Source organism: Schistocerca americana, chromosome 11, assembly GCF_021461395.2.
Source record: "Schistocerca americana isolate TAMUIC-IGC-003095 chromosome 11, iqSchAmer2.1, whole genome shotgun sequence".
Taxonomy (NCBI): Eukaryota; Metazoa; Arthropoda; class Insecta; order Orthoptera; family Acrididae; genus Schistocerca; species Schistocerca americana.
In genome coordinates this window covers 37,126,181-37,139,499 of record NC_060129.1, presented here as the reverse complement: position 1 = coordinate 37,139,499, position 13,319 = coordinate 37,126,181, and the positions used below count along the sequence as shown (strand labels likewise).

At 39.7% G+C, this 13,319-nt stretch overlaps 1 protein-coding gene across 1 annotated transcript in view; it reads left to right on the top strand.

The window, feature by feature from the left end:
* Positions 1 to 13,319, top strand: part of LOC124553212 — a 233,739-nt gene that overhangs the window by 163,198 nt on the left and 57,222 nt on the right. Inside the window, exon 7 of the mRNA XM_047127105.1 lies at positions 3,005 to 3,510. Within this exon, the coding sequence (XP_046983061.1) occupies positions 3,005 to 3,510 (506 nt within the window). The remainder of the gene's footprint in view (positions 1 to 3,004; positions 3,511 to 13,319) is intronic.

Genomic DNA, 13,319 nt, shown 5'->3' with positions numbered 1-13,319 from the left:
GTTTGGCAGTTAAGTGAGCAACACTCATAGGTAAGGGCTTTTAGTAGCACGAAAGTTAGCATCCAGCCACTCGCGGGCTAGACGAGAACTGAAATTGAGAGTAGTAATGCAAAAGCAAAAATTCTTAACTCTGATTTCAAATGTTCCTTTACATAAGCAAACACAGGAGTATTGCACCAGTTAAATTTTTATACCACTGAAGAGATGAGTGAAATAGTATTAGTTTCAGTGACGTTGAGAAACAGCTGAAATCATTAAATTTGAACAAAGCTCCAGGGCTCAATGGAGTACCTGTCAGATTCTGCCCAATTTTCATCTGAGTTAGTCCCTCTGTTACTACAACCTATAGTAGTTCTCTCAGACAAAAAACCATACCCAGTAGCTGGAAGAAAGCATAGGTTACACTTGTCTATAAGAAGGTTAGCAGAAGTGATCCACAAAATTACTGTCCAGTATCCTGAACATTGATTTGTAGCAGAAACTTACAACATATTCTGAACCCAAGTATGGTGTATCGGGCAAAATATGTGACTGGATTGAAGATTTCTTAGTAAGAAGGATGCAGCATGTTATCTTGGATAGAGAACTATTGACAAATATAGAACTGAAGTAACTTTGGATGTACCCCGGGGAAGTGTGTTGGGTCTCTTGCTGTCCATGTTGCATATTTATGACCTTGCAAACAATATTAATAGTAACCTCAACTTTTTTCAATGATGCAGTTATCTACAATGAAATACAGTTTGAAGGAAACTGCAAAAATATTCAGAGTGGTGCAAAGATTGACAACTTTCTTCAAATGGTCGGAAATGTAAAATTGTGCACTTAACAAAATAAAAAATAAAAAATTAACATGGTGTCAGATGAACATAATATCAGTGAATCATAGTTGAAATTTGTAAACTCACACAAATACCCGAGTGTAACACTTGGTAGGACATGAAAGGGAAAAAAACGTAAGGTCGATCGTAGGTAAAGCAGGTAGCTAACTTCAGTTTTTTGGTAGAATATTAGGGAAATGCAATTAGTTTACAAAGGAAACAGATTAAAAATCAATCGTGTGACCCATCTTAGAATATTGCTTGTGTGGGACCCTTGCCAATTAGGACTAGTAGGGGATATTGAATGCATACAGAGAAGGGCAGCTTGAATGGTCACAGGCTTGTTTAATGAATGGTCACAGGTTTGTTTAATCCACAGAAGAGAGTCATGGATTTTGAAAGAAGTGAACTGGCAGCCTCAGAGTCCTGAGAAAGTCTCCTAACAAAGTTTCAAGAATTGCTATCAATTTTGACTCTTTCAAATATACTGCAAACTCCTACAGATTGCTTCCATAGGTTTTGTGATGACAAGATTAAATTTATTGCAGCACACACAGAGGCTTGTGAACAATCATTCTTCCTGTGCTCCATGTGGGAATGGAATAGGAAAAAGCTTATATAGTACAGTGCTCTTCACAGTGGTCCACAGAGTGTAGCTGTAGAATATCCCACCCCAACAGTCATATCCTACCCTATCAGAGACAGGGTCATCTGTGAAAGCAGTCATATTGTATACCAACTCAGCTGTGACTTTGGTACAGATTTTTATGTAAACTTGACACTTGAGTAATAACCAATCTAAAACTACAACAAAGAGCAAAATTGACTATCCAGTTGCAGAACATGTTACTGAGTGCAACAGGCTTGACTTCTTGGATATTGCACAACCTGTGGCGTCTGCTCATGGGTGGGTCTTCTGTTTCTGCATACCTATCTCTTTCCATTGTTGCCTTTTCCTCCCACTGCCTTTCACCCTCACTGCTCCTCTCACCCTCTCCATCCAACAGAACTACTCACACCATTGGGCTGCTGCCCTAGGGCTATGTAATCAATTGGGTCAATGTAGCTGTGCATGTTTGAGTCAATGGGTCTATGTTTTTCATCAGCTTAGAACGAGAACATTGAAAGCTAAGAAGAACATTGTCCAAAAACACAACAAAATTTCCAGTCTTGTTCTATGTGCATGTTGTCTATTCAGTACCCTACATTTATGGTTAGTGGTTATCTTTATGTAGATTCTGAGAAAGCTTGCTTTCTTTTTCTGCCAGATTTTGTCTTAGTTCATTTTAAACTCATTTAACTGACTTAGTTACCAGTTAAGAGTTTTAGTTTCACAGATTTGCTTGTTTATCGTTTAATTCTTGTACATATCAATATAATAGAAGGAAACATTCCACGTGGGAAAAATTATATATAAAAACAAAGATGAGGTGACTTACCAAACGAAAGCGCTGGCAGGTCGATAGACACACAAACAAACACAAACATACACACAAAATTCAAGCTTTCGCAACAAACTGTGGCCTCATCAGGAAAGTGGGAAGGAGAGGGGAAGACGAAAGGAAGTGGGTTTTATGGGAGAGGGTAAGGAGTCATTCTAATCCCGGGAGCGGAAAGACATACCTTAGGGGGAAAAAAGGACAGGTATACATTCGCACACACGCACATATCCATCCACACATACATACACAAGCAGACATATTTAAAGAAAATGGTCTTTAAATATGTCTGCTTGTGTCTGTATGTGTGGTTGGATATGTGCGTGTGTGCGAGTGTATACCTGTCCTTTTTTCCCCCTAAGGTAAGTCTTTCCGCTCCCGGGATTGGAATGACTCCTTACCCTCTCCCTTAAAACCCACTTCCTTTCGTCTTCCCCTCTCCTTCCCTCTTTCCTGATGAGGCAACAGTTTGTTGTGAAAGCTTGAATTTTGTGTGTATGTTTGTGTTTGTTTGTGTGTCTATCGACCTGCCAGCGCTTTCGTTCGGTAAGTCACCTCATCTTTGCTTTTATATATAATTCTTGTACATACATATTTATATCACATTGTAAATGATATGATAATTCCAATAATTAATTATTTTATTTCTTTTTGACTGTTTTACATTCATGCCTTAAGTTGACCACTTCATTATAATCACTTCAGTTTTAATCTTTTTTTTTTTTTTTTCTGTCTGTTAATCAGGAGAACCACAAGATTTTCAGTGGAAGGGAAATGACAATGCAGCTATTTTAGACAGCTGTTCCTCCTTAGAAAAGCCCCCTGGACGATCATTGCAAGAAAGTAGTTGTGAGGAATTCAGAAAAAAAACTCAAAAGAGGAATTTTGCATTTTCACCCTTACCTGCAGATACAGTTCATGGACTTGATTCTAATAATGCTATAGATGAAAAATGTGATACTAACAGTACTGGAAATCAGCCACGTTTAGAAGAAGAAAGAACTAATTGTGTAATGCCCAAAAGAAATAAACCAGAATGTAGCAACACAGTTACAACTACAAAGAATCATTTTCTGGCAACTGAAAGAAGTTTCGATGTTATTAGTGATAGTGAAGACTCAAGTGATGAAGATAATGGCATTGTTGACTTGGACACAAATTGTCAAGAGGCAAAAATCAATGATAATCAGTATGGAAATAAGAAGCAATCGGTTGTCATGAGAAGAACTAATACACCTCAGACATTGGTGGTAAGTTTAATCGGTGGTGGTGGTGGTCGTGGTGGAGGAGGAGGAGGAGGAGGAGGAGGAGGAGGAGGAGGAGGACGAGCATTGATATTGATATTACATCGGAAAAATTTGATTTTTTTAGCATATAATCTTCTTAAAATATTAACCCGGTTTTCCAAATGATTCTGCACACACATTTCAGGTTAATCTTCTCATCTCTGGGATATCTTGAGTTTAATGTACGTCATTTAGTAGTTCACTAAAATACCTTCGTTTCTTCAGCATATATTTCACAGTGCCATGTAAAAGTAACTATGCAGCTATTCTCACTGTTTAGCATACTCTCCCAGAAGATTGTCCATATGATGATCCCTCATCTCTTGTTTTTACTTCTTTGCCATGATCATGACTCGCAAAATAAGTCCATTTTCTAGTAAGCAGTTTCTTGACAATTTCAGCAGGATGGAGAAAAATTGTGTCACAAAATTTTAATCCTAGATAGCTGATGCCAATAGGATCCAAAATTACTAATGTTGTGTAGGTCGACAACGCGCCCTTTTTAAACTATGGAAACTTATCACCACGTGCTCCAATTGGCTGTGGGATTGCCCTGTTGCTGTTCATCGGTTGACAGGCAGTGCTATGGTTGTCGGTTCACACATACAAACATCCCTCACCCCGTCAGTGCCACCATGTGATACACACACGTCGAATTGGTCTTGTTGTTTGTCTCCACCTCACATCAGAGGTATTCACACATAAGCTTTGCTTCAGAGCACACAAACATCACCTGTGATTTAGTCATGCAGTAAGCATGGCAGCACAGTATTGATTTGAGGAACAACGAGATATGAGTTTTGTCTATGGACTAGCCAGTGCTAATGCGCATGAAGCTCGACAGTTGTGTGAGGAACGGTATGCAGCAAGACACCACCCACACCCCCAGACGTTTACAGCAATTAACCAGCAACTTAGTGAAACATGCTCATTAGTGGGATATCGTGATGATGCTGGAAGACCTCGAACATGATAGGGTGCTGCATTTGAAGAGACTGTTCTCAAGCACTTCAAGGAAGCACCTACGACAAGTCCTCGAGTGGTTGGACACAACTTGGGGGTCACTCATCAGTTAGTCTGAGAGGTTCTGAGTAACTACGGCCAGCATCCATTTAGTTTCCACCCTGTCAAAGACCTAAATCCTGTGGCGGACTATGACCACAGGCTAGGGTTTTTCCGGTGGTTTCTGTTAAGTGTTGCACGAGGTCCTGACTTCCTCGCCATTGTGTTGTTTACCGAAGAGTGCACCTTCCGTCAAGATGGCCTTTACAACACTCAAAACATTCATTACTGGGCAAGGGGAAATCATGTCACATGCATCCAGGGAAACCAGGAACGATTTTCATTTAACATTTAGGTAGTCGTTGTGGGCGACCATCTGATTTGGCCAGTCCGTCTATCTCCTCAACTTACTGGGGCCAATTGCCTTGATTTTTAGTAAGAAACTCTACCCAGCCTGCTGGAAGACGTTCTCCTGGACATCTGACTACGCATGTGGTTGCAGGATGATGGGGCATCCGCACATAACAGTTGAGCTGTGCTCATATATTTAAATGAACTCTTTGACGGCCAGTTCAGTGGCAGAGGTGCTTGTAGGACATGGCCGTGGCGACCAGATCTCACGCCACCAGACTTTTTCCTATGGGCATTCTTCAAGGTTCTATTTCACCCACCTGGACGTGAAACACCTACAAATGAAGAGGAATTAATGTATCACATTCAGCATGCCACTAATCACATCAGGACAATGCCAGGAATCTTTGAAAGAGTTTGGCAAAACACCGTTTGACATTACCAAGCTTGTGTCACTTCAGAGGGTCGCCAGTTTGAGCACCTGCTTTAGTAAACAGTGTCCTAGCTACAAAAAAGGCTCTTTTCAGTGCTGACACAATTTGTAAAAGGCTTTCTGTACATGAACTAACAGCTGTTGATGGGTTTGTTCCCAGAACGTCTTATCATGAAACTGCAATGGATGTGTCGGGACCTTGGTGGATTTGCCCCAAGGCCCCCAGAGTGGAAAGCTGGCACAGTACCATCGAGTGTGTGGGATGCCTTGGATACGTTGTGATCTCTGGCAGGCAAAGCATTCACAGTTATGCATTCTCCAGACCATCGGCAACAGGGCAATCCCGCAGTCAATCAAAGTGCATGGCAGCAAGTTTCCATAGTTTATAAATGGTGCGCTGTTGACCTATACAACATTAGTTCTTTTGGGTTAAAATTTCGTGACACTTTTTTTTTTTTGAAGTGCGTATTACTCCCTAAGAGCTTACTAGTTATTGTAATATATTGGGTGCTTTTCTGTCCGACTTAAGCTGAGGGCAATCATCAAGTAATGTATTTTGTAAGCAAATGTAGCTTATTTGACTATAAAAATTCAATTTATTGAAAGTAAGAACAGATACCTCAGTGAAGGTTTGAAATGAATCTGCTCCAGTTCTAATGAAGATCATTTCATTCACTACACTCATGTTGACTCATCCTTCGTTGAATACTGAGGGGCTTAGCCAAGGATACTTCCGTCTCCTCAAACAATTGTGTACATGGGAGAAACTGCCCTTAATGTAAGTTTCTTAGCAGAAAGTCCAAATCAGATTACAAATATTTTACTTGAGGTTATGTGTAAAACTAGGCACCAATTAATCAGTAATAATTGCAAAAGTAGGAGCGATGAGAACTATGCCCTTAATATTGATTTCAATGCTTCGTCATGTCTCAGTGAAGATGTGGTGCACAGTACCTGGCCTTGCCTTCAAATGCGAGAAGGTTGACAGTTCAGTGGGTGGTAAAAGAGTAAATTGTTTGTCTCCTGCAAAGAAATCTCAAATGAAGAATGAATTACTGTGATTTCTAATGGTTCCACATATTTATCAACTGAATGGCTGACTACATTGCTAGCGTTTGAGCATAATTTCACAACTCACCATAGGGAAAGGATTTCAATGTGCAAAAATGTGATGGAAGTACTCATAGAGTCTCAATTTGATAAAACCGACAGAAACAGTCATTCCTTGTAATTGACGACAAGAACTAGTTTCAGCTAAACAAGAGGCAAAACAAGCTAAAGCTAAAGGTAAAGAAATAATGATAAACCAACAATAAAGTTGGTTTAGGTTGAAATATTTCATTTGAGCAATTCTTGTGGTATAGATAAATTGAACTAATATACCACAAAGAAATGGAATGATACAAATAAGTCTAAAGAGGTCAAACAATAGAAAAATTAATTACACAACTTGATCATTGCCCACCCAATACTGGAGTTAAAATTCATTTCAGCAAAGATACCCTAGTGGTCACAAATTTTATCCCAACCGTCACTCCCTCATTTAACACAGTCACAATTATCACTGCGTCAGTGGCTGTCTCTCAGAAAAGCTGATTGGTCAATTTTTGGCACCAAGATAGTGTTTGAATTTAATCAGTTGAAGGGAATTGATGATATTAAGTAAGAAAAAGTGAGAATAAATCTCACACACTACAAGTGACAGTCTCCCGCTTCTTTGGGAAGTGTCATCAGAAACTTGTGGTGTGGTGGCTAGAACTGATTGCTGGAGCCATCAAAGCATGGAGATGGGCACTTCAATGGTTCAAATGTCATTCTTCCACAGAAAACCTTACTAAGTGTGGGATTGATTTTTAATAAGAAAGGAAAAAAGAAATGTCAGGAACAGCTTAGCGAGAGTTCACACTTCATCTTCACTAGTATGGGCCGAACTTTGCCACATTTACATTCAGCTCTGTAAAATAGTTTTGGGTTTTCTTACCAATGATAAAATTATCACTGGCTCTTGTGTCAGAGATGAATACCTTGCCTTATTCCTCGCCATTGTGTCTGAATCCTGTAAACTTATGATGGGGTCAGTCACAGAATTTCGGGCTGTGTAATGTTTGAGTGAACTACAAACAGAACGCCCCCCAACACACACACACACACACACACACACACACACACACTCACTCTCTCTCTCTCTCTCTCTCTCTCTCTCTCTCTCTCTCTCTTTCTCTCTCTTTCCTCCTCTCCTCACCAGTTAGGGCTGATCATGACTTATTTTAGGGAATTTTATGCTTTGGCTGCTGCAATTTTACTAAAGATGATGTCAACATAATTTCCAAGGTAATTTTGTTTTAAAATAATAAATCATATGCTGTGTGTATTACTGTGGTGTATTGTTTTGCCTGTGTACATCACCATTTTGACATTAGAGCATATTAAGATTTTGTCTTACTGAGCAAGTTGTTACCTTTTTGAAGATTTATTCATGAATAGATATTCCACAAAATTATTCGATATAGTTCTGTCTCACTTATAGACTGTGCTTAATTATGACACATGACAAGAATGATTGTGAAGTTCCTCAAAACCAGTGACATATAGTCTGCATAGAAAGCGTCTGTTCAAACTAGAACAAGCCAGATTGGGGATTCAGCATCCAATATGTATGGTCACTACCAGTTGTCATGGATATCTCAGAAGTACAAGCAATTTTCTCAAAGATGAGACATGGAAGTATAATGGATTCTCACAGAGTTAAAACTTCAGTGCATAAATACATGCCCATCAACTCTGTTTATTAAATTTTATCCTAGCAGACACAAGACTTTCCATTGATTATCTATCAGCAGTAGAAGAATTTTTCAGAAGCACCCTGGGGCTCTTGTCTTACTATGTGTTTCATTCAGTTGTAATATAATGTGGCGAAAATGTTTTTGTGCTGAAGTTTGGAATGTGTATCACTGCTTAACACAAGAAAAACAATGGTCAATATGCCACATCTTATTGAAGATATCCTCCACCAAAAAAAAAAAAAAAAAAAAATATCCTGTGTAATCCAGAGTGCTTTTTCTTGGTGCTGCCCTAGGTTCAACTTGATGTTACTGCATTGCCACGTGGGAATTGTATAATGAAGTAAATAAGTTTCAGTACTTCTTTTACACAAAGAATTTTATTTTGTATGGTAGATGTTCGACGACGAACATACAAAGTCTGACTACATGCTGTTAATACAAAAATTCGGTCCAAGGCAGACTTAAGACTGATGTAGGACTAACCTCTGGCAGCGTAAAAATCGCCTCTACTTATATGATTTTAAACAATTGCTATTATTGTTACACATTGAATTTTGCATATTTAACAATTAAAGTTTTTACATACATCTTCCCAAATCACATAGAAAATTACATAGAATAACAGTGAATAATTTTATACAAAGACAGGAAGGAATTAAATTTTGTATGAGTAAAATTTTACATTTCTATATAGTTGTTATTACAGTTTTATTAACTAACACCAATTAAAACATGAACATGTTTGATTCTGTCTGAAAAAGCATTGTGTCATGTTTCTGTTTGGAGAATGAACAATTTCTGACTTAAAAAACATAAAAATAGCTGTCTCTTGATGACTTGAAATATCATAACTTTAATTGCTAATTACTCCATAACTACAATAACAATTTTATTCCTTCCATGTGCCTGTAGTTTGTATTGTGTGCAAATTATGATGGTACCTCAGTTTTTAATCCAACATGTTTCCTTCATTCAATATACTGGTGAGGCCCAACGTAAACAATGTCACCACAATAATTTAAATTAGTGTAAATTTCAGAGTTGCTTTGGTGAATACGAATACAGGTAACCAGAAATATGTTTCCTTTATTCTATGTATTGGTGAGACTCAATGTAGTCAAAGTCAAAGCAACATTTTAAATTGGTGTAAATTACTAATATTACATATATACCCTCATGGGAGAGTGGAGATGAGTCTGGAATAGGATACAGGATTCCAAAGGGGTTGTGGTGCTACAGTCCATGGAAGCTGCATTGTGCATTACATTATTTTCCAACACATCAGTAGAAATGAAAACATCTCAGCCATGGGAATTAACTGCACGTTCTCAGTCTTCTAATTTGGTATGGTGAGATGGGGTATTTTCCTCCTAATGGCTAAAGAGTTGCATTATTGCAGCCTTGAGGTCAGCAAAGGTTCCTCATTTTTTGAACAACTACACCATGATCTCTCTGTTGAATGGAATGTGCAAACTCTTCAAAAGGATGATGAACTGCCAAATTCTCCAATTAAGGCAATATTTACTCCAGTATCAATGCAGTTTTTCACCATCTTATACTCTTGATATATCCAATTAAAAAGCATTCATGCATCACCAATATTTAATATTTTGTAATTGGTGTCAGTGTCATCATATCCATGGTGAGCTGTGTAGTTTGTTGATTGCTGTGTGTTGACGACTTCTCTTTACATTGCAGCTCCACATCACTGGTATAACAAAATGTCAGCTCTAGGGAGGTGTTCAAAAGGCTCCAGACTGGATACTGAACAGTGGCACCCAGTTCTCTACAAAAACCCACACCACCAATGTGGAGACTGGTCACCTCACCTCGTCCATTCATCCTGTGAGTGGACGGGTGGCCATTCCTCTGCTTCTTCAGTAGGGTCCAAGCAGGCACACGGGGTGGGGGGGATTACTAGTTATCAGGAGCTCCAATACTAGGCGCGTTATGGGGCCCCTTAGGAGCACAGCATTCAGGGCTGGAAAGAAAGCCAATGTGCACCCAATACATCTGTCTGAGATGTTGAGGCGGCCTTGCCTGTGGCTATTGAGCATACAGGGTGCAGTCATCTGCAAGTTGTGCCTCATATTGGCACCAACGACGCCTTTCGCTTGGGGTCTGAAGCCATCCTCAGCTCATTCCAGTGACTGGCAGAGGTAGTGAAGACTGCTGGCCTCGTGTGTGGGGTACAAGCAGAGGTCGCACTTTGCAGTATTGTTTCCAGAGTTGATCAGGACCCTTTGGTTTGCAGCCAAGTGGAAGGTCTCAACCAAGTCTTGGTCGACTCTGTGATGGTCTTGGCTGCAGAATTGTAGACCTGCATTATCTTGTCAGGATTTGTAGAACTCCCCTTGATGGGTCAGGGGTGCACTACACAAAATAAGCAGCTACTCAGGTAGCAGAGTACTTGAGGAGTGCACATGAAGGTTTTTTAGGCTAAACGGTACTTTGAGGTCCTCTTATGACAACTCGCAGTCGATATACAGCAAAGGAAGCCAGACGGCCTTCAGAATAAAGGCACTTCAACTGTCACAATATCAGCAAACTGTCGAAGTGTTTGAATACAGTTCTCATATTTACTGCCCACCGGGAAAGTTCTTATGCTCAAATTATTCATGGATCGAGAGCTGGCTGAAACCCAAGGTGGAAAGCTCTGAGATATTTAGCGAGTCATGGAACGTATGTCGCAGAGGCAGATTGGAGGCCATATGTGGGGGATTGTTCATTGCAGTTGACAAAAATACTGCCTCTATTGAGGTTGAAGCTGAGTGTGACAGTGATGTTATCCTTTTCCATATAATAGTTGTAGGTGAAACCGTGTTAATTGTTGGATGTTCCTACCAGCCATCCGATTCCGCTGTGACAGTTCTATAGTCATTCAAAGAAAATCTTGTCAGTAGCGCATAAATACTGACTTTGTGCAAGAATAGTTGCAGGTGACTTTAACGTACTGAGTATAGATTGGGATTCCTATGGATTCATTGAGGTGGTATAGACTGCCAGTCATGTGAAATACTTTTGAACATGATTTCTGAAATCTATCTTGAGCAGCTAACTCAGCAGCCCACACACACTGGAAGTATCTTAGACCTTGTAGCTATAAATAGGATGGATCTTATCCACAATGTCAGTATACAAACAGGGATTAGCAATCTTGATATCATAATAGCAACTATGGTTTCTAAAGTTAATAAATCAGGATAGAAGGCTAGGAGAGAATTTCTGCTAGATAGAGCAGAAAAGCAGTTGTTAGCATCTCACTTAGAGAGTGAATTGACAATACTTAGTTCCAGTAAAGTGGATATAGAGGAATTACGGGCAAAGTTTAAGCATATTGTAAATCATGGTCTGGAGAGTTAACTGCATAGTAAGTGGATGAAGGATGGAAAGGAACCTCCATTGTTTAAAAATGAAATTTGGTAGATGCTGAGGAAACAGAGGTTGTTGCACTCTCACTTCAAAAGAAAATGCCCAAATGATGGCAAGTGAAGGTTAGTAGAGATTAATGCATCTGTGAAAAGATCTATGTATGAAGCACACAATGACTATCACAGTCACACCTCAGCAAAAGCTCTGGCAGAGTACCTGAGAAAATTCTAGTCATGTGTAAGTCTTTCATTCAGTCCCTTGTTGACCAGTCCAGCATGGCAGTTGAAGATAGCAAAACGAAAGCCAAAGTTTTAAGTTCTGCGTTCAAGAAATCGTTCACACAGGGGAATCATGCAAAGATATAGTCATTTGAGCATCAGACTAACTCTCATAAGATGACAAAGCAATAACCATCTCAGGCGTAGAGAAACAGCTGGGAGGTTTGAAAGAAGATAAATCACCAGGTCTGGATGGAATCCCAATCTGATTTTACAAAGAGTATTCTATGGTATTGGGCCTCTACCTAGCCTACATTTATTGTGAATCTCTTGCTCATCACAAAGTCCCAAGTGGCTGGAGAAGAGCACAGGTGATGCTAGTAAATAAGAAAAGTAAAAGAACAGACCGACTAATATCCCTAACTTCATTTTGTTGCTGAATCCATGAACATATTCTAAGTTTGAGCATATTAAACTTTCTTGAGTCTGAGAAGCTTATGTCCAAGAATCAGCATGGGTCTAGAAAGGATTGCTTGTTAGAAACTCAGCTTGTCCTTTTGTCACATGACGTACTGCAATCTTTAGATGGAGGGCAACAGACAGATTCCATATTTCTAGATTTGGTACATTGGTGCATTGCAAGCTGTTGCCATAGGTATGAGCACATGGAATAAGTTCACAGGTGTGTGAGTGGCTCGAAGATTTCGTAAGTAAAAGAACACAGTATGTTTTCCTCAAAGTTGAGTGGCTGTGGGAAGATACTAGATGACTTAGACAAAATTTCTGGTTGGTATAATGAATGACAGTCAAATGCAGATGAATGGAAAGAACAAACCTGAAATGTTGAGTTACAGTATTACTAGTGTCCTACTTGCTACAGCGAAGTCATTGAAATATCTGGGCCTAACATTGCAAAGTGATCTGAAATGGAATGAACATGCAAGAATTGTGGTAGAGAAGGCGAATGGTCGACTTTGGCTTATTGGAAGAATTTTAGGAAAGAGTGGTTCACCTGTGAGGGTGACTGCATATAGGACAGAGGTGCGACCTATTCTTGAGTACTACTAGAGTGTTGGGGATCCATACCATGTCAGATAAAATGTAAATGCCGTGTGGCTAGGGCCTCCTGTCAGGTAGACTGTTCGCCTGGTGCAACTCTTTCGAGTTGACACCACTTTGGTGACTTGTATGTCAATGGGGCTGTTAGGTATGACATTCCGTCATGCTGACCACTCAGCTACCAGGGGCGGACACTGTGTTGTATGGAAGGAAGACATTGAAGCAGTTCACAGGAGGGGCTGTTAGATGTGTTGCTGGTAGGTTCAAGCAATACATAAGTGTTACGGAGATATTCGTGAACTGAAATGGGAATCTCTGAAGGGAATGCAACATTCTGTCCAGTGAGAAAATTTAGAGAACTGGCATGTGAAGCTGACTACTGAACGATTCTACTATTGCCAACATATGTTGCATGTAAAAATCACGAAGATATGATACAAGAAACAGGACTCATACAGAGACATATATTTTGAGTGGAACACGAAGGGAAAAGACTAGTAGTGGTATGGGGTATCTTCTGCCACACACCATATGATGGCTTCCAGAGGGTCTATG